This window comes from Octodon degus, unplaced genomic scaffold (genome assembly GCF_000260255.1).
Source record: "Octodon degus isolate 3935 unplaced genomic scaffold, OctDeg1.0 scaffold00021, whole genome shotgun sequence".
NCBI lineage: Eukaryota > Metazoa > Chordata > Mammalia > Rodentia > Octodontidae > Octodon > Octodon degus.
In genome coordinates, this window is record NW_004524597.1 from 1914288 (window position 1) to 1934666 (window position 20379).

Consider the following 20379-nt stretch of genomic DNA (forward strand, 5'->3'; position numbering starts at 1 on the left):
CCTGGGCTAGGACTGGGTCTGGGGTCTCCCGGAACTCGGCAGAAAATCCTACTAAGCGGGCGGGGTGGGGGAGGCCTGTGAAGTCTTTATGTTTCAGGGACCTAGGCTCCATCAAGAAGACAAATGCCATCCATGGCTTAAAGTCCTCAGGATACCTATGTAATCTAGATGGCTCAGTTTCCCCCCTGAAAGTCATAGTGGCTCACTCTAGGCTCACAGAATCATACCCTGCCCCAGCAGATTCAGGATGAGGAACCAAGAGTAGGAAAGGAGGAAGTAGTTTAAATACACACCATTATCCACACCTAACCTGAGATTCAGATCTTTTATACCCGCCACTCCAGGGGCCCTCCCCTTCATCCTACTGTCATGCTGTATGAGTTACTTTACACCTGTTCTAGCTCTCTGTCTCCTAGCTCCACAGTTTCAGTTCTACATCTAGAAAAGCTGTTCCATTTTGCCGGTCAACTCTGGTTTCTCTTCACCATTGACAGTGCCCAGATTTCTTCTCCTGCCACTTGGTTGATCTGATTCCCTTAGGATAGCTTAGAGTCTAAAGCCAAATCTCTGATGCTTCAACCTTCAGATAAAAGCTTAGTCTTTCTATGGGAGATATAAGTCCTGTAGCATTTCCCCACTTCTAATCATTCCAACAACCAAAGCAAACAACAAAAAAATTAAATAAATAAATGAATGAAGAATGCAGCTATAAACATTCCAAATAGTTTCGTTTCCACAGGGAGTCCTTCAGCAGCTGTCTCTCAAAGAATGCATCATTCACATCCTCTCCCAGCCACTTTTATTTTTCTTTGCCTCACTGTTTTATGCTTCCTTGTTAAAGAAAGGCAATAAAGTTGAGAATATGTCAGGAAGTTGAGTAATCTCTTATTTAGTCTTCCTACCTATTTTAAGAGTTGAGACATCCATCTCTGTGTTAAAGGGTGATTATTTCAGCCTCCTTTTAAAAATATCTTTAAAATTTGGAAAAGTTATGCACATTTAGATCAAGAATGTCCTCCCAAAGACCTCATGTGCTTATAGGCAAGGCTTTTGGAAGATGACTGAATTGTCATGGTAGGGATATAGCTCACTTGGTTTTAGGACATAAGGTCTGGACAGAAAAGTCACTGTGGTGTCAACCTGGAGGAGTATATCTTTTCCAGCTCCTCACTTCCCTCCCTGCTTCCTGGGACATGAACAGCTTTTCCTCCACTATGGACTTCTGCTATACCATTCTACTTCAGAACCAACCTACTATGAACTCAACCATAAACCAAAATAAATCTCTGTTCCTTTAAGTTGTTCATGTTAGGTATCATGTCTCAGTGACAAGGGAGTGACTGAGACAGTACATTCTAACCTATAGGGTTGTGGGTAATGGTTAGGCACAGAAATGTCATTGAAAGACTGTATCCTTGTCTTTCTGGAAATGCTGACTGCATTTCCTGGGGCATGCAGAACTTCTGAAAGGATTATAGTGCTTCCAATTTTGAACTGCATGGTGACTTCAAAGTATGCACATATGCAAAAAATGTTTGAGTTATTTTATTGCATATGGGTTATACCTCGGTGAAAACAAATATATCATAAAGAAAAAAGTGTTATGTTTATTGACATGGAAATACATTTACTCTGTGTGAAATGAGAAAATAATTTGTGAAATAATTTGAATGATACAAACCTGTTTTGTGCCCAATCTGCTTTTGTAAATAGCATCCTAATGAAACAGAACAGAGTTCCGTTGCTTATGTATCATCTGCGGCTGCTTTGGTCCTGTGTATTAGTTTACCTGGGCTGCCCCGTCAGAGTAGCACAAACTGAGTGGCTTCAGCAATAGAAACGTCCTGCCTCACAGATTAGGAAGCTGGAAGTCTGAGATCAAGGAGTTTGCAGGACTATGCTGCCTCTGCAGATAAAGGGAAGGGTTTGCTTCAGGCCTCTCTCCTGCTTCTGCTGGCCCCTGGGCTGTGGCAGCACGAGGCCCATCCTCACATGGTGCTCTTGCTGTGTGTGCTATAGCTGCTCTCTGCCTTTTTTTTTTTTTTTCTTTGTTTCAGTCCTGATCTTAAAGATGTTAAACCCAGAGCCTCTGTACTGAGCTACATTGGAGCCCTTAAATTTTTTTCCTTAGATTTTAACGTAGGGTTTTGCTAAGTCATTAAGTGGCCCAGTGTTATTTGTGTCTAGATGTACCCAAAAAGCCTTGTGGAGTCATGGGCAGGCTTCTATAGGTTTTGATTCACTCATGGTCCAATGATGGGATTATGGGTGTGAGTGAGGCTAGGGTGGGCACCCTGCATACAGTATAAAGATGAGAAAGAGGCTTGCTGTCTGCCACTGCTCCCTTTTTGCTCTTGATGCTTTGGCTGTTTCCCACTGTCCTGAACTGCTGCCATCTTCCATGTGCCACTCTGCCTTGGAGCCAGTCTGAGTATGGACTGAAACCTTCACAAACTGTGAGCTAAATAAACCTTTCCCTCCTTAGTTTATGTATTTTGTTGCAGCGATGAGAGTAAAGTAATCAAGACATCTAGTGACTGAATTCCTCTTTTTTTCTTGAAGAATACCAGTCATACTGAATTAGGGGCCCACCCTACTCTTGTGTGATCATACCTTAACTAATTACATCAGCAATGACTGCCTCCAAATAAGATCACATTCTGGGGGTTAGGACTTTAGTATACGATTTTAATATTTTTTTTTTGAGAGAGAGGGACATCTCAACAAAAATTGTGTGACCAACACAACACAAAACTATATTCATTACATTAAAAGTTTGCAAAACCCTCTGTGTGTGTGTATGTGTGTGTGTAAAAATATGCACATAAAAACCTGTGAAGGCTGCTTATAAGTATGTTACTATCTTTTCTGAGTTACAAAATAATGGGGTATAGAATTTTATAATTAGTTATAGAATTTAAATTTTAAGTACATTCCTAATACTTTTCTATGTTATTTGAGTTTTCAAAAACTTATTATGTAATAATTTTTGTAATATAAACTAACAGCTGACAAGTTTATTTTGGGAGGAAAAGACACTAGTTAGTCCCTGGCCCCTGCCTGCACCCCGCCCCCTGTGGTTTGTTGCGCTCTGTTGCAAACTTTTCTAAAACAGGTTACTGTTCCCTACTGCTGGGAGGTGTTAAGGACAAACACTTAGCAAACCAACAGAGCCTGTGTGTTTACTTACTATGGATTCTTCATATCTTTATTTAGCTGCCTCTTGTAAGTTGGAGAGAAAAGGTTTTGGCTTTTATATTCTCATTAAAAATAGATCCTTTTATGACGAGGATGGACAAGCCATGACTCACCAACCCCAGCATATGTAATGCCAGATCAGGCCTCTCAAATGGGGCTTTGAGCTGATACCAAGCCATCCCCGTGACTCCTTGGTTTCTTGTCATTTCAGGAAATTGGACGCTTTCATCTATGATGCAGCAGTCTTGAATTACAAGGCTGGGAGGGATGAAGGCTGCAAGCTGGTGACCATTGGGAGTGGGTACATCTTTGCCACAACTGGCTATGGAATCGCCCTCCAAAAGGGCTCACCTTGGAAAAGACAGATTGACCTGGCTCTGCTCCAGTTTGTGGGTGATGGTAAGACCTTGGAACACCCCCTACTTTGAAGAGTCTTGAAATCCTAATACTGGTTTACCAATAAGTATTTGTGCAATGAGTTTGCTCATGGAAAGTATCTATTAAGTGCCTATCATGTGATGCATGCTTCCTTAGGTTGCTTAAAATGGAATGCAATTCTAGATGGTTTAATTTAAAAAAAGAAAATTATTTTAAGGATACAGAAGCATCTCTCAGTGAATTTAAGAGGGTTGAACAAACACGTTTAGAATAAAACAAGAACAAATAAATTTAGAACAAAACAAGTCCCAAATCTTGGAATCCAGAGGTGTTCTCTCTAGAGAGGTGGTCCTCAACGGAAGAGGAGAAATTTTATCTTTCTGAGAACATTCGACAATATCTGGAGGCATTTTCAATGGTCCCAACAAGACAGCTATTGACTACAACATCTAGTAAATATGGGTTAGGGATGAAGGATGTTGGCAAACATCTTACACTGCCCAGGCCACCACCATGTATCTCTAAACATAGAATTATGTGACCCTAGTTATGTTAGTAGCAGGGCATTGTGAGATTTTGCTCTGCAGTATTACATAAGTAGGTTGTTTAAATTCCTATCTCTATCTTCAAATTCTACATTTCAAACTACACAGAATTCCTTATCAATTCTGGGTCGAATACTTTTTTCTGAACCCATCAGGTCTGACTAAGAGGTGGAGTCATGTTGTGTTCCTTGTTGTCATCTTGTAGATGAGCAAAACTGGGAAATTTCTAGAAAAGGGACAATGGGCAGAAATCCCATGGAGTTTTAGTACAGCCCATCCCTAATACTGGCTAATATGCAAAACATACACCTCCCACCTCCACAAAGTTCATAGGGCATTAAGTCATTTAGGGATCTGAACAGCCTAGTGAATCACTATGGACCTAGAAGAATTTCCTCCCATCCTTCTTTGCTTCAGAGAGCTCTCACCACAGCCCGGGATCCCTGACATGGCTTTTAGAATGTAACTATCTGAGTCATGGCTTCTTCTTGAATTGCTACACTGAGAGAAGAGAAGAAAAATCAGCATAAAATGCAGGTTGGCACCAGAAATTTGCTCAGTGAAAAGAGGATATGTGAGCTCAGGGTAAGGGGCAGAAGCCCTATTCCAGAGGCTATATTCAGTGATAAGTTCAGAATATTCTATGTTTGTCTAAAGTTAAGAGAGGAAAATGTAGCAAGCCCAAGAGCTGAATGCAGTATGGCAGAGGTTGCTGCACAGGGTTGTGTGATTTTGAAGGGAGTGCAGACTTTCTTGCATTTTTTTCCCCTCTGACTACAACCAGAATTAAATCCTGGACTCTCATAGGCCATCAGACATTCTAAATGTGTTTTTTATTTAACTCTCAAATAAGTATATATCTGATTCTCAGAATTCCCTACAGGGTATTTGTGCCTTCCTCAGATTGCTGGTTATGGTCCATGCTGGTAATGGCGATTTGTAGCTGTGTTGGTCAGCTTTGCTGTTAAATCTTAGAGGCGTGCAGAAATAAATATTTAGTGTGCTCATGGAACTCCACCTCATGCTGGAGTGGATTTGACAGTCCTAAACCTGCAAACCAGTGTGTCACTGCTGTGACTTCTGCCCCATGGCCAGTTGTTCTGGCTGCCAAGTTGACCAGCCACTGATACCTGTGGAAGCCCTTGCCTCTGCTGGAAGAACAGAATGGACAACCTGCAAACTTATGCATACTTCAAATCTCTGCTTCAGTATATTTTTGTCTGCTAATAACCTCACATCCAAAGCAAGTCCAAGCCCTAAGTCAGAAGATTCGAAATGTACTCTTTTATGGGTAGAGATGTGGAGTTTTGGAGGGAGGTTGAAATCTGAAGAGTGAAGACCAACTATTCCATCTATTGCTGGGGTTGCCTAAGTGCCTATACACATGGTGTACTACTCAGCATAAGGAATCTAATCTCAAGCAGTAAATATCACAGAACTCTAAGCATATAGGTAAATATGTGTATGGGTTAATGGTTGGTATTAGGATGTTTTTGATTTGACAGGAAACTTTTAAATATGATAGGTATCTGTCAAAAGATTGAGTCCTAACTCTAGCCCTATCCATCTTTATTGTTTCTCTTGTGACATCTATTATGAAATGGTAAAGTATTTCAGGACTAGGAGACATCAATTGTCATACTGGGTGCATTGCAAGAATTCTTTAATTTAATCTTCTTAAGCTCAGGGACCTTATAAATGCCCTCATTGTTAAATGGAAAGGTCTTTACTTAATGGCTCTCATTCTGTCAGGGGATTAGTTAGGCAAAATCTCTATTTCATTTATTTTTCTAAGCTATCTATCCAAATTTACTAGTTAGATACTGCACTAAAAATTTATAAACTCTTTAGGAAGATATAATTTAGTGCATATCTGAACAAAATGTGCATTTTCCTGCTTACAAATACAGATGTGAAAGGAACGATCTATCTTCTTTAGCCTCAGTATACTCATCTGTGAATAGATTCAGACATATTTGCCTGATAAGGTTGGCATGAAGATGAAATGGGAAAACTTTCATGCAAAAATTTTAGTACAGCACAACACCTTGACATAAAAATAGCTCAACAAACATCGGCCGCCACCCTTGTCATCTCTTTTACGATCCTCACCACCCTCAGCAGCGTGAATCTCTGTGATGCATTGTTACCATCATAATTGCCAACTCCACGACCTCGCTATCATTGCCAGAACCACCGCTGTCGCCTCCATCATAACCAACGTCTCCCTCTTCCTAACCCCCACCCTGTAGCCCCATTAACACCGTAGTTATCTGTGCACCCACTTTTGTATCCAGCACAGCTCCTTAGTGTTGTACTGTAGTCATGTTGCGTTACGGAGACAGACTTTGTGGTGCCGAACACAAGGTGTCTCGGAAGCATCCCGTAGATGCTTACTTGCAGAACATCCAGGTTCTTGTAGAATTTTTTTTTTTTTTTTTTTATGCTGGGTCATTGCTTTCCTGGCCATACTGTCAGGGTTGGGAACTCTGTCTTTGTTCAACCTCATCTTTAGAGGCCATCTGGAAGCAAAGACATTGGATTGAAAATGACGTTCCTCCAGGGGGGCGTCTTCAGATAATCTTCCCGGAAAGCCATGTCCAATTCTGAATGTCTCTCTAGGAGTAAATACATGAATTAACACAGCTGCATAAATATTTCACTTATCTTATGCAGCTTCAGCAGGATTAATTATGCTCTAAAATTAGACCTGTAAAGAGCACAGTGCCAAGCAGTACCTAATTATTATTCATCCTTTAGAATGGAGTGTTTATCTCTTGTTATAGAGTAGTTTCAGTGGACGATTACGAGTCTAATGAGTGTCAAAAGTATTTAAAAAAAATTCCTAATGAGCTGTGTAAATATAACCTTTGAATGGCGTATTTGGTTATTGGAGGAATCTTTCTTTAATTTTTTAAAAATTATGTATTTATTTGGCATTGGATCTAACTATACAGTTCAGACCCATGATGCTCCTGTTTCAGCCTCCCCAACACTAGGATTACAGGTATGTGCCATCATTCCCAGTTTCAGTATGATGGCACAGCATGTAGCACCAGGGACTGAACTTGGGTCCTTGTGCTTGCCAGGCAGGCACTTAGACCACTGAGCTATCTCCCCAGTCCCTGGAGGAACCTCTCATGCAAAGGCTGCCAGGCATTTTCCTAAGAGGAAGGGCTACTGATCTGCTTTGAGGACTGCTCAGAATCCCCAAGTGACCTGGCCTTCCTCCTCCTGTCTGATTGTGTCCTTTGCTAAATGCTGAAGGACACCATGGGTTCCTTGGCTCTCAGTAGTTTGGAAAAAGTTCTCACAGGTACTTTTCAGCCTTGACCAGTGCTAATACCCAACATGTTTTTGGAAACAGACACCTTTCTAGGTTTAAGAAAGGGTTGTCAGAGACTTTTTGTTCTTTCCCTCAAAAGGCTTATAATACAGCTGGTTGACAGTATGCAAACTTAAAATATCAAAACTTAAAATAGAAACACTTTTGTAATTCTTCATAGATATAAATTCATATATATGTACATGTATTCCTCTTTACTCAGATGTCTTGGGTAGTTAAGAGGGTGGTCAAGTGGATAAATAAGACATGCAAACTTATCTTAAAGGGAAATGAATGGGTAGAATAAGTCGTGAAGACCACATGTAGTCCTACTTAGACAAAGAACAGCATGGACTAGCAGTAATGGAAGCCCCAGTGATTCATTCATCCAGCAGCAGGCAAACCTCTATTGAGTACTTGATACCATCCTGACACCTAGAATGCATCATCAATGAGAACACAAAGACTGTGTGAGCCTGTGACCTAGAGACAGGCATTTCTTGCTTCAAAGTGGTGGTGAACAGGGTCTCTTAGGTTCCTTCTAACTAATGAACTTTGTGACTTGTAAGATATGGTAGGTAGATCACAGAACTCAAAACCTTTCTTGTACATAGGAGTCAGCAAAAAGACATCAAGGGATTGAGGCTGTGTCATTACATTATTCAGAAGTAAGTGATGCTGAGAGAAACGTAAGAAAAATATTGTTGAGCCCCTACTCTAAGAGCTAGTACCATGCCAGGTATATCAAATATGATAGCTGAGTAACTCTTCATGTGATAATATGGAGTAGGTCTGAGGTCAAAGTCGGTTAAGTGGGGTACAGCTGCACGGTTCCCACTGACCATCTATAAGGACCTTGATCAAAGCAAAGATTTTTGTATCAGTAAGTCTGCAGTGGTGCCCAATAGGTTGTGCATTTCTCACAAGCTCACAGGTGGTGTTGCTGGGCTGTGGACAGCACCCTGTATAGAATGTAAAGATGCAAAACTATAATCAAGTCCATCTGATTCCAGTTTCACCTTTCCATTAAACAATGCTGGCTGTGTTATCTATTAGCACTGCATATTTTAACATTGAAAATAATTTCATGTTTCTTTATCCTTATGCCTTGTTCATTTTTCATGGCTGTGTGTTTAGTTTTATACTCAGAAATATGTTACTTATCCTTAGTATCTAGTCTGAGTTTATTGGATAAGTGAGATTGAACATATATTAACATAACATCCATATATTTTATTTATTTATTTTTTTGGCAGAACTAGGGATTGAACTCAGGCCCCTGTGCTTGCCAGGGAAGCGCTTATTCCTCTGAACCATCTCCCCGGCCCCATCCATATATTTTGTAAATTATTTATACAATATATTCCATTGCATGTATCTATTTATGTAATTCAAATTTTTTGAAAAATATTTAAAAATGTGACACAAGGGCCAGCCACATAGCTCAGTGGACTAAAGTGCCTGCTTAGGCAGAGCACAGCAGCGGGGGTTCAATCCCCAGTGTGCCATGCCAACCCCAACCCCAGGGCACGCTGAGATGGCGATTGAGACTGGGTGTGGTGGTGCTCATCTGTAATCCCAGTATTTGGGAGGCTGAAAACAGGAGGATCACTGTGAGTCTGATCTACACAGTGAGACCCTGTAGACCCTGTACTAAATACATAAAATAAATAAATAAATAAAAATTTGGCACATATCTCGGTATTAATATTCTCAATAGGGTGGCCAAGTCAACTAATTTGGCTGATACCCACAATTGTAACACTAGCCAGTGACCCCAATTATATTGTGTGTGGCATTATAATAGTTACCTATAATATATAGGAGACATTTGAAAGCTACCACAGGTATCATTTCAGTTGATGCGTATACTTGGTTCCTTCTGTCTCTTTTGTACTTCGACATGGCCAGTAAATGTTTTAAAGATTCATCTGAATTGTTAATGGGTTGGAGGGGACTACAAGCTTCGCTGTCTGTTAATGAAGAGCTTTGTTGTAATTCATTCTAGAGCTTTGGAAAGTGCTAACCCAGGATAACGATACTCACAGATCCCCGAGTAGAGGGAGGTGTGGGAACAGAGTCATAGTGAAGCCCAGTCTCTACCTCCAAGTGGGTTAGTGCTGATATCCTGATTCCTTTTTTGTTCACTGCTGTTCCACTGAAGTACGCAGGATGGCTTTTGACAGCCAGGGACCCCATGCTGCTAGCTGGAGTATAGAGTGTTTGTGATTGTGGAAGTTCTTTGGCTATCTAATTAGGATTTTCATTACTTCCTCTGGGGCCCTGGATGAGTTGCTAATATCCTCAGCATTGCCCTTCTCCAACGTCACAGTTTAATTATCTGTGGATTGCTGTCTGAATTTTGGGGAGAGCTGGATACCCCTGCAGCATGTTTTGTAGTGACTGCATATGCCTCTCTTCAAAGGCAGCATATCTGAGAGCTTTTTGTAGGCTGTTGTCTTAGAGCTGGCCTACAAATGGTATGGCAGTATAAGTTGAAGAAATTCCTAAATGCCTCTCCCAAAAATTTTTGACTTTTTTTCAGGTAAGCACAGAATCTTATTGCAACCCCCTTTAAAAAGAGTCTATTTTACCCTTTTTTTCCCGGACTCTATTTCCTGATTTGAACCTAATCCATCATTCCTTCCTTAGGGTTCCTCAGTAGGACTCCCTTTAAAATGCCTGAGGATGGTGCCCTTCCTACAATCTCTCAGAGTACCAAGCATACAGCCTCCTTGTAGCATTTAGCATAGCAAGAGAAATAAAATTGGTAAGCTGAAGGCTAAGCAGTTTTTAAAGAGTATAACCTTGGTATTCTCTGACTCTCAGTTTCCTCATCTTTAAATTAGATTTGTTTGGAGATTAAGTCTAAAAATAAACATAAAGAAAATAGCCCAATTGATGGGTCAGCAAAAAAAATGAAAAAGGAAATTTTCAAAAAGTCCCTTGAGAGAAATGAAAATAGAAACTCAACATTCCCAAACTATTGGGATGTAGCCAATGTGGTTCTGAGATGGAGGTTTATAATCATGGACATCCACATTAAAATGTGGAGTGATCACAGAGAAACCAGCCTGATCCCAAGTGTGCTTTAGATGCCTTTCTGTGTTGCTCCTCTCCACTTCCTGCAGCCCACTAACGTGCACTGAGTTGTGTCTCTTGAGGGCAGATGCTATTCATGGCCATTCTTTTCTTCCCTGCTCTTCCCTTCCTCCAAGACTCACAGCAGACACAGCCGTGTAACAGGAGCCTCAAGTCATTCCATGAATAAATGAATGATTTAGTTGTACTGTACTGGATTGACACGTTTCCAGGACTTATTTTAATGATTTGATATCTTCTAAGAATGTTGTCTTAGATACTTTTCTCTCATTACTGAGACAAAATATCTGATGCCTAACATTAAAGGAGAAAAGGCTTATTTAGCTCACAGTTTGTAGAGTTTTCAGTCTGTTGTCAGCTGGCTCCATGGTAGGCTGTCATGACAGACAGACATCGCAGAGTTGGAATGGTCCATAGCAAGCAGAAGCTAGCGAAGTGATAAGGAACTACCACAGATCCTTCTATCCCTCAAGTCTTATCCAGCCTTCCTAGGGAAGGTACACTCACACCCTTAATCCTATGCCCTTGATCCAGCACTACCCCATGAATAAATCCCAGCATCACGCATGCTAGATCCATCCACTTCTGAAAAAGCCCCACCTATGACTGCATGAGACTTTGGGGGAGAGATCTAACAAGTATTGTTTTCTTGAAGAAGGACACTAGATTCCTGCAGAGAGAAGATCCAAAGAGGTTATCACTTACCATTGTCAAATCTGACTATCTTCTGAGTCCCTCTTTTTACTCTAAGACAAAGACAAATTCTTCCTTTATCTAATCTGTGTACTATTGTGGCCAAGTATTCCTATTTTACCTAATCTTTTAAACACAATCTTCTGTGATAGGTAGAACCAGCAAGATGATATATTCTTTAGTATTTAGAATTTGAATGGAGTCATTACAAAGTCCAATCACAGGGAAATTGAAGCCCATGGAGGTTGGGTAGGACCTTGCCAAGGCTGTACAATGCAGGAGTGGCAGGCCGAGGCTAAAACCCATATTTCCTACATCCTAGACCAGTGATGTATTAAAAACAAAACAGAAGGAAAAAATGTGGGATGATCCATTGTCCTACTCCTAAAGGGGAAGAAGAGACAAGGTTGAAGGCTAGATTATCTGTAACTATGGTGGTTACAAGCCCAACCCATTCATAACACCGGCAGTAGAATGAGCTCTGCTCACTGCCTCTGTCCCTTTTCCTTCCCTTTTGTACTATATAGGCAGCATGGTCTCAGAATACTTGGCCAGCCCATCCCAGCCAAGACCTCACTGGGGGCAATAGGTATTGTTTCCTCTTCTAGATGTTCTCCAATATATGTACATGTTTCTGTGTATGTGCTTGTGTGTGTGTGTGTATGTGTGTGTGCTAGGGATTGGACACAGGGTCTTATATGTATGTCAAGTACACATGTGCTCTGCTACTGAGCTGCACTTACAGCCATATATTTTTTTGATAACCAGTCCTGTTCACATCATCTCACTCTGGCTACCATGCAGTTGTCACCCAAATCCCTTCCCCAAGGAAGAGTTTGTGAATTGAAACTAAACCCTGTCTTACTTTATTAACATGGTTTTCTTCATTGCAATGTCATTAGCATAAAGGAAGGATTCTAAACCCTCACAACTGGGAGGGGAGTGAGGTCAACAGGTGCATTTTCTGCCAAACTGAGTCATACTCCCACTGTGCTCTCTGCTGTTTCCTCCTGTAGGCCCTAGCAATTTAAATACCTCTCTCTCTCTCTGTCTGTCTCCCCCATATGTGTGCATATATACATGTATGTATGTATTGTATACATCTTATCAATTAACCTTTGCTTTCCAAATTCTCTGACCTTAGCATAGGATCCAAGTGTTGCCATGTAAGTCTCATCCATGTCTCAGAACTCAGGGTGTCTATATTTCCATAAAATCAAGGTTAAGCTCTGGGTTGCAGGAATCAGTCTCTTCCATCAAGAGTCTGGGAGAGAGTGGCCAGGAACTGTACTTGTGGCTCAACAATTAGGAACAAGGCTAAAATTTGTGCTTCATTCTCTTGGTAGTGAGCAGGAGAGTGCTTTTCTTAGGATTAGGGAAGACCCACAGCCAATTCCAGCCACTCACTGTTGTTGTAAATATACTGTTACTGAGATGGAGGTACATTCATTCATTCAGACGTTATCTAAGACTTCTTCACAATGCAACTGCTATGCTGAGCAGCTGCAAACAGAATGTGTACTCTTCAGCACATTCTAGAAAAAACACTGATGACTCCTGCTGTAGGTTGTCTGGAGGAAAGTGAAAGAGGCAGTGATAACTGAAAATTGCATGTCTCACAGTTCTCTTAAAGGAAGAGAGAGAATTATGATGAGCAATAAAAGAAAAAGAAGGGATGAGTAGAAGGCACAGAGAAAGAGAAGCAAAGATATATAAAGAAACAGTAAAGAAAGAAGAGGAGAGAGAAAGTGACAGAACAAGGAAGCAGAAGACAATGTCAAAAAGGAAAGAGTGGGAAAAGAAGAGATAGGAAAAAGGGAGTAAGCCATGAAAAGATGAGTTAAAGGAAGGAGCAAGGGAGAAGAGATTAGAGAGAGGCATTTGCTAAGTAACCAGCTTAGACACATTAACCTGCCATCCACAGAACAGAATGGATTTGTTCCATTAATCAGTGAACTATGTTGCAGAGAAAACAGGAGACTAAGCTGTCCGTTCCCACGTCCTAGCTTCAGGGTAGTTGTGGAAGCCACAGGCCACTAGCTGATTCAACCCAGCTGGGGAAAAATCTCTTCTGCTTTTCACTGGCTTCCTCTATCAATAGCTATTGTTAACATGGGTCCCTATGTCCTCAAAAGATTTAGAGCCCCCCTGTTGTAACCAGCAACCTTAGCCCATTTGAAGAGATAAATGCAAAATGAAAATGAAGTGGGATTTGTGTTGAGAGGAAGTGCAGAGAATCTGAGAATCCCCTCTGAAGGAATATTTCCATTACTCTAAATGAAAATAGCTCACCAGCTTCTATTGCCTTTATTATTTTTATTGGTATTTATCATAAATATAACCTGGGATATAGCTCAGCAGTATAGCACCTGCCTGGCAAGCATGAGGTCCTGAGTTTGATTCCTGCTACAAAAAAACTCTAGTTTGTGGTCAGGTGTGGTGATGCATGACTGTAATCCCAGGACTTGGAAGGCAGAGACAGGAGGATTGTTGTGAGTTCAAGGCCAGCCTGGGCTACAAAGTGAGCTCAAGACCAGCCTGAATTGCATAGTGAGACCCTATCTCAAAAGACAAGAAAAAAAGGTAATAGTTACGGAGGGATAAATATGTGTCACATTAATTATGTAAGTCTTTATGTATTAATTTGGTTTAGCCCTCAAAATGACTAAGGGACAGGAGTTAGGAGCACTAGTTCCTGTTTATAGGTGAGAAAACATAGTGATAGATAGGTTAAGGAAGGTGTCTACGCTCACCCAACCACGGATGGCATATCTGAACCTGGTGCTTGTGCAAAAGGACCAAGAGCTTTGGTTCTACTGTCACGCAATGCTGCATCTTCTTTAACTGCTCTAATGTTCACAGGCACTTTTCTCAGCTAGAAAAGGGTGTAGCTGTACTTGAAACACAGCCTGGTGTGACTCCAGATTTAGTGTTCCTTCTTCTTTTACTGAAGGCGCAGGATCACTGGCAGACAATAACTTGGTCATAAAGTTTGAGGGTGGGAGACAAAGTGGCCTGTACTTTTTCCTTCTTGTTGTTTTTTTCTGTGGCAAAGTAAACTTGTCTATCCCTCAGGCTTCAGCACTGTGAAAATAAACCCAGCCTCATTTTTGAAATCATTCAACCCTGGCAGTCTGGGGAAAAATCAGGACCAAGAAGCAAGAGATGAAGCAAGGACAGAGTGTAATGATGAGAAGTCTGGTGTTTGGCCCCAATACCAATAGCAGCAGGCAGAGCTCCCTCTCCAGGTTCACAGAGATTCGGCTTGGTTGCTGGAATTGCTTGTTCCCCACAGAGTGTCTCAGAGCCACATGAGCTCCAGCACTGCAGAATATTAGTATTCCTTGCTAACTGTGCTTTAATCAAATTGAGACTTCAAGAGCAGAAATTGCAGTTTGGGATGAAGGAGGCTACTCTGTGAACCAAACCCTCTACTCCAATTAGCAAGGAATAGGCATCATCAACAATGCCCCCCTCATTTATTTGCCCACTTGTTCTTTCTTCTAGTTGTTCACTCAACAAAGAATAACATCGATTTCAAAACTCCAGGTGGTAGGATATAAAAATGATTAAATAGTTCTGCTCTGTTGCTCTTACCTACATTTTTATGTCCAATAGAATCACTTGAAGTACTTGTTGAAAATACAGATACTTCAGTTTTACTCTTCTAGGGTATTTTTTACATTGTCTCTGGATGCGTATAGTGCACAAACTGATTTAAAAAATCACTCTTCAAAAAAAAAATCACTTAAAAACATCTTGCTCTGAACAAATGCCAGATACAAATGTCATTGGCCAACAAATCACTCCATTGGGGTTGGATCTTTGACTTGTATTTTATTTATCCTCTTTTCCCCAAGGGCTCCACACGAGTCCCACAAAAACCTGGGTGAAAGTGGAAAGTTGGGGACACCTGGTGCAGAGCTTCTGAGCATCAGCCCATGTGCAGCCACAGGAGGAGCGTGGGCTATGGAGGGGACAGCGTGCGCAGCCAAAGTAGTTACATAGGCTTTAATCTTCAGCCTCTTCATTCATAATAGACATAAAAGTCTTTACTGCTTCCAAAGATTTACTTTCATTTATTGACTATAATAATAGTTTTTAAAATAATGCAGGCACGACTGAAAGCTCTACATCCTTTGGGCGGGATCTGAGCCAGCGCTGCTATTAATTTAATTGGATTCAAAAGTGGATGTGGGTGCCATGGTCTTCCTGCTTCCAAACCCATGGAAATGTGGCCTCGCTTAAAGACACTTGATGATCATGACTGAAGGTCATTACCGGTGATGGCTGAGTGAGTGCGATTGCTTAGATGGATTTCATTACTGCTTCTGCTGCCTGTGCATGATTTTTGCTTGCACACGGGCCTCATTTATACACAAAAACAGCAGCTCTGGTGATATTCAGAGAGACTGATGATGAATGGCCATTTTAATGCCCAAGCAGCTAAGTCACTTTGACCTTCTTGCAACCTAAAAATGATATCCAGGCCAGACTATTCATTCAGAAATGCAGTATTTTCAAAGAAATGTGTCAGTCCTGAGCATAGATTAGCAATAAAGGGCTTAACTGCTTCTTCATTGGCCTGTGACCAGATGGTACCATAAAAATTAGGCTTGTTTATCTCCCTCCTAATTTTAACCAGAGACATATTTGGCATAATAATGGAACAGTACTTACTTAAGAAACAGATAAAATCCATAAATATGCAGGAGAGTCATTAACTCTCCCTCACTGTGAAAGCGCTGAGGGTTTTCATCTGCGTAAGTGCCCAGCGAATTTCCCAACAGGCCTGTCGAGACACAGAGCCGCATGGTTTATTATCAGTCTGACACCAGGATTCAAACAAGGTCAGTGGTGCCAAATCGGAGCCTGACAAGCAGAGAGTCACTTAAACCAGACAAAGGCAAATGTCAAAAGAAGCATCAGAGAGGAAATAGGACTTAATGAATGGCTTGCTTGGAAGTCAAAGGGAGATGGCAAAGCTCTGTGCTCCATTCACAGGTCGGGTAAGCAGTGGACCCAAAGCCCCATTCAGTCAACAGTGTTTAAAATTTTTATTTGGAAAGGCAGTATGTAAGAGGGGTGATCAAAATAAATGCTGAATGCTTAAATTTGAAAAACTTATTATAATAAAAGGCAAGTTATCATTAATCCCCCTTAAAATACTTCCCCTTACTTCAAAGCACACTTATTCCAGTACCCTTGCCACTTTCTGAAGTGGTTTTAGAAGTCCTTGTTGATGAATGTTTTCACAAGTTTTGATAAAAAATATGGTGAGTCCGACAGAGTGACAGGCACATCAAATGTCATGGTGTAACCTCATCCACCCAGTCATGGGATTTGACACTGTACGATGTTTGGCTCTTCCCCAAATTCAAAATGACCATGACAGGTATGCAGGTTGAACAGATCCAGGAAAACAAGGAAGCCATGACTGTGCAACTGAAGAAACTCATGAAAGAGGACTTCCAGAACTGCTTCAGAAACTGGCAAGAATGATGGCTACAAATGTTCAAATGGTCTGGGATATTTAAGAAAGACTAATTGCAATGTGTCTTTCACTGTTAATACATTTTTAAAAATTTAAACATTCACATTTTTAATCATGCCTCATACTTATATATGGATATATAACCATCTATACAATTATGCATACATATAAAAGATATTTCTATGTGATTGTATATTTTCATGTACATATATGGAAATTTACCTTGATCTACTACCTTTACATAATTGTTCTTAATCTATATATTAGTTCCTGGTCTCTGTTAGTTGAGAACATATTTCTTTAAACAATTATAGTTCTGGGTTCTATATACCTTTATATCTATTTTCACTTATCATCTGATAAATATTTTATGTTGCTATATAATTTGCTACTCACCATATTTTAATTTTTACATAATATGTTGTCATTATTAAATCAGAAATCATCATATTATCTTTCTTTCTTTCTTTCTTTCTTTCTTTCTTTCTTTCTTTCTTTCTTTTTTTTTTTTTGAGGAACTGGGGATTGAACTCATGCCCTTGCACTTGCCAGGGAAGCACTTATTCCACTGAGCCATCTCCCCAGCCCCCCTTTTTTATCACATTATTTTTCTATGTTAAAGGTTTTGGTATTTTGTGGGTGAAAACTTTTGTGCCAATTGTGTACGTGTATTCTTTGGAATTATCTGTTTGTAACAACCCTTAAATATGGTATTTGAATGGTTAATGGCCAAAAAGATCTACAGGAGTCTCCATATATAGTGTCATATAATTGTCCAAAAATGGTTCCCTTCTAAAGGGCTAATAATAATGAGGTTTTTTTTTTTACCACTTTTATAACAATGTGTCAGCATTATGTATTATAGTTCTTTTTGCTATTTTAGAAAATATTATGTGCTATCTCAATGCTGCTTCAATTTAAATTCTCTCAAATCCAAGGTGTGGCTGAAAAATATGGTATGTATTTAAATTTTTAAAAAGTTTCAGTACAATGCACATTACTATTATTCTTCAAAAAACTCCCCCTCTCTTTGAACATACTACACTTGATCTTATCCAAAAGACTGAAATGCGATGACTGAACATACTTAAGCCATTATTCTTGCTACTTTCTGAAGCAATTCCAGAAGTGCTCTTTTGTCAGTGTCTCCAGTTGTACTCCTGGGGCTGCCTTGATGTCCTGACTGGATTGACAATATTTCATGGTTATTTTGGCTGAGAGAGAGCGAAGAGCTGCACAGTGCCAGAACTGGTGAGTAAGGTGGACAAAGACACTGTCGTGTTTACACGCCTCTCTTTTCCTTGAATGGCACATGGAGATAGCACCTCATTTTTTATCATAACTCATAAAGACACTCATGAAAAAGCACTTCCAGAACTGCCTCAGAAAGTGGCCAGAATGGTGGGATAAGTGTGTTTGAAGTGATGGGGAGTGTTTTTGGGAAGAATAAGAGGAATGTGTCTTGTCCTGTAATAAAGGTACACATTCCACTGTAATGTTCCTCACTTTGACCATTTATTCTTATATATTAAGTGTAGTGCTTATTTTACATACTTTGTACTTATTAAAGCTTTGGTTGTAATGTCATGGAAGAGCATAATTAATGTAGCAACAAGGATATAGAATCCTTAAGGTCAAATATGAAAGCTGCTGTTTCTTAGCTCTATGATTTTAGGAACATTCACAAACCTTTTTAAGGGCCACTTTCTCCTTAAATTGTGGGTTATAAGGACACAAAATTGAATGATATAATGTATGACAATAGCATCAGGCAATATCCATCAAAATCTGTGTACTGTGTCAGTGTGGATGACAACAATGTTGAGGGCCTCCATCAGCGGGGGAGTGCTCTCATTCATTCATAACTTTTAAAGAGATTATTGTTTGATTGCTTAATCAGAGTTCTCTGTGCTGTGACCCACCCTGCCCCTTGCGCATTTGTGGAAGTAGGTTTCTTCGGAGCTCGGCCGTGCAGGTCACGTGCTGCTTGGCTTGGGTTGTTTCTGGGCTGCCGCAGCTGAGAGGACCGCTTGTGATGGAGATTACATGGTCATAAAGCTGAGCATATTTAATTGGCCTTTTATAGAAAAATATTTCTGATCTCTGGTTTAAATGATAAAAGTAAAACAGGTTCCTTTGAGATAATTTTAACGATGTGGAAGAATTTAACTAAACATAGTTCCTCTTTTATTCTTGAAAGTATTTTCTCTTTGTAAAGAAATCTTACATTTTTTTTAAAAAAAAGGATTTTTTTTCTCTCTCTGATTTAGAAAGTCTGTGGTTTCCTTTTTTACTTTCTTTGTTATCACTTCTTTACTCCCAAATAAAAGGCCATCTCATACTGACACCTGATCCTTTTTTCCTTTTTGTCATTGTGATCTACAACACACATTCACTGTGTTCCACACACCTAATGCCTAGTTAATTTTTGTACAAACTGCACAACTACCATCCAGATTATACCTTAATATATCTTAAGATATAGAACATGAACCCAGAAAGCTCTCTTATGGCCCCTACCAGACAATAATTTCACCTAAAGTAACCATCATTCTGCCCTCTGTAACCATGGATTGGTTTTATCTCCTTGTAAACTTCAAGTAAATGGTAAGGTAATAAAACATATATTCACTTATGCCTTTATGACATTAGTAAAGCCTACCTATAACCATAGCTCATTATTTTTCACTGTGGCATGGTAGCCATTGCACCAATGTGCCACAATTTATTTAACCATTTTGATATTGATGAGGATTTTCAAACGTTGTGTTTTTTTATCCACCTTGTCATCCTAGTACATATTTGCTGTGTATTCACATAGTCACTTATTGCTTGGGGGATATACCTTAGGGTGAAGTTGATGGATTATCGAGTGTTCATATATTCAGCTTTAGTGGATATTTCCACCAGTTTATATGCCCACAAGCAGTGCAGGTGACTCCTCCAGTTCACCGTGTATTGTGCTTTCTCTGCTTCATATGTCAGAGTTAAAGCACATTTTGCATAAGTGAACTCTAGGTTTGTTTATCAGGGCTGCGGGGTCATATGTTGTCGTATCATCATAACCAATAATTTGGAGATCTCATTTTATTCCCCAGCATAATCACAGACTTGTGACCTTAGTTCATATAATCTGACCTTTAATGTGTCAGTAGAATGAAGCCCTATGATTCAGGAGTGTCGGCCCCACATTGCTTTCCTCTCCCCATATATACTCCCAGTTGTCCCTGACCATGGTCCCACCTCATCTAGTACTTCAGACTTGAGAGAAATGAGCGGAGCTCAGAGGAACCTTTCCATCAGAGGGAAAGCTGAGAGTTTTCTTAAACTATAGCTCAGTCTTCATACCACCACCTTTCTTTCTTTCTTTCTTTCTTTCTTTCTTTCTTTCTTTCTTTCTTTCTTTCTTTCTTTCGTTATTTTTGCATGTTTTACAAAAGGTCTCATTTTGTAATCTAGGCTGGCCCCAAACTCACAGTGATCTTCCTGCCTTGGTTTCCTGAGTGCTGGGATTACAGGCATGCACAATCACATCAGGCTTCTAATCTACATTTTCACAAAATGTTTGCATAATTGGTATGCTTGTTAAATTTCGAGAACCATTGTTGGGAATCACCCTACAGAAGGGCTTTTGAAATAGATGC

The 20379-nt window shown here is 40.1% G+C and overlaps 1 protein-coding gene across 1 annotated transcript in view; it reads left to right on the plus strand.

Moving 5' to 3' along the window:
• The window catches only part of Grin2a (glutamate ionotropic receptor NMDA type subunit 2A), a 452129-nt gene that overhangs the window by 410806 nt on the left and 20944 nt on the right, over nucleotides 1–20379 (plus strand). The window contains exon 12 of the mRNA XM_004627768.1: nucleotides 3410–3597. Coding sequence (XP_004627825.1) covers nucleotides 3410–3597 — 188 coding nt within the window. The remainder of the gene's footprint in view (nucleotides 1–3409; nucleotides 3598–20379) is intronic.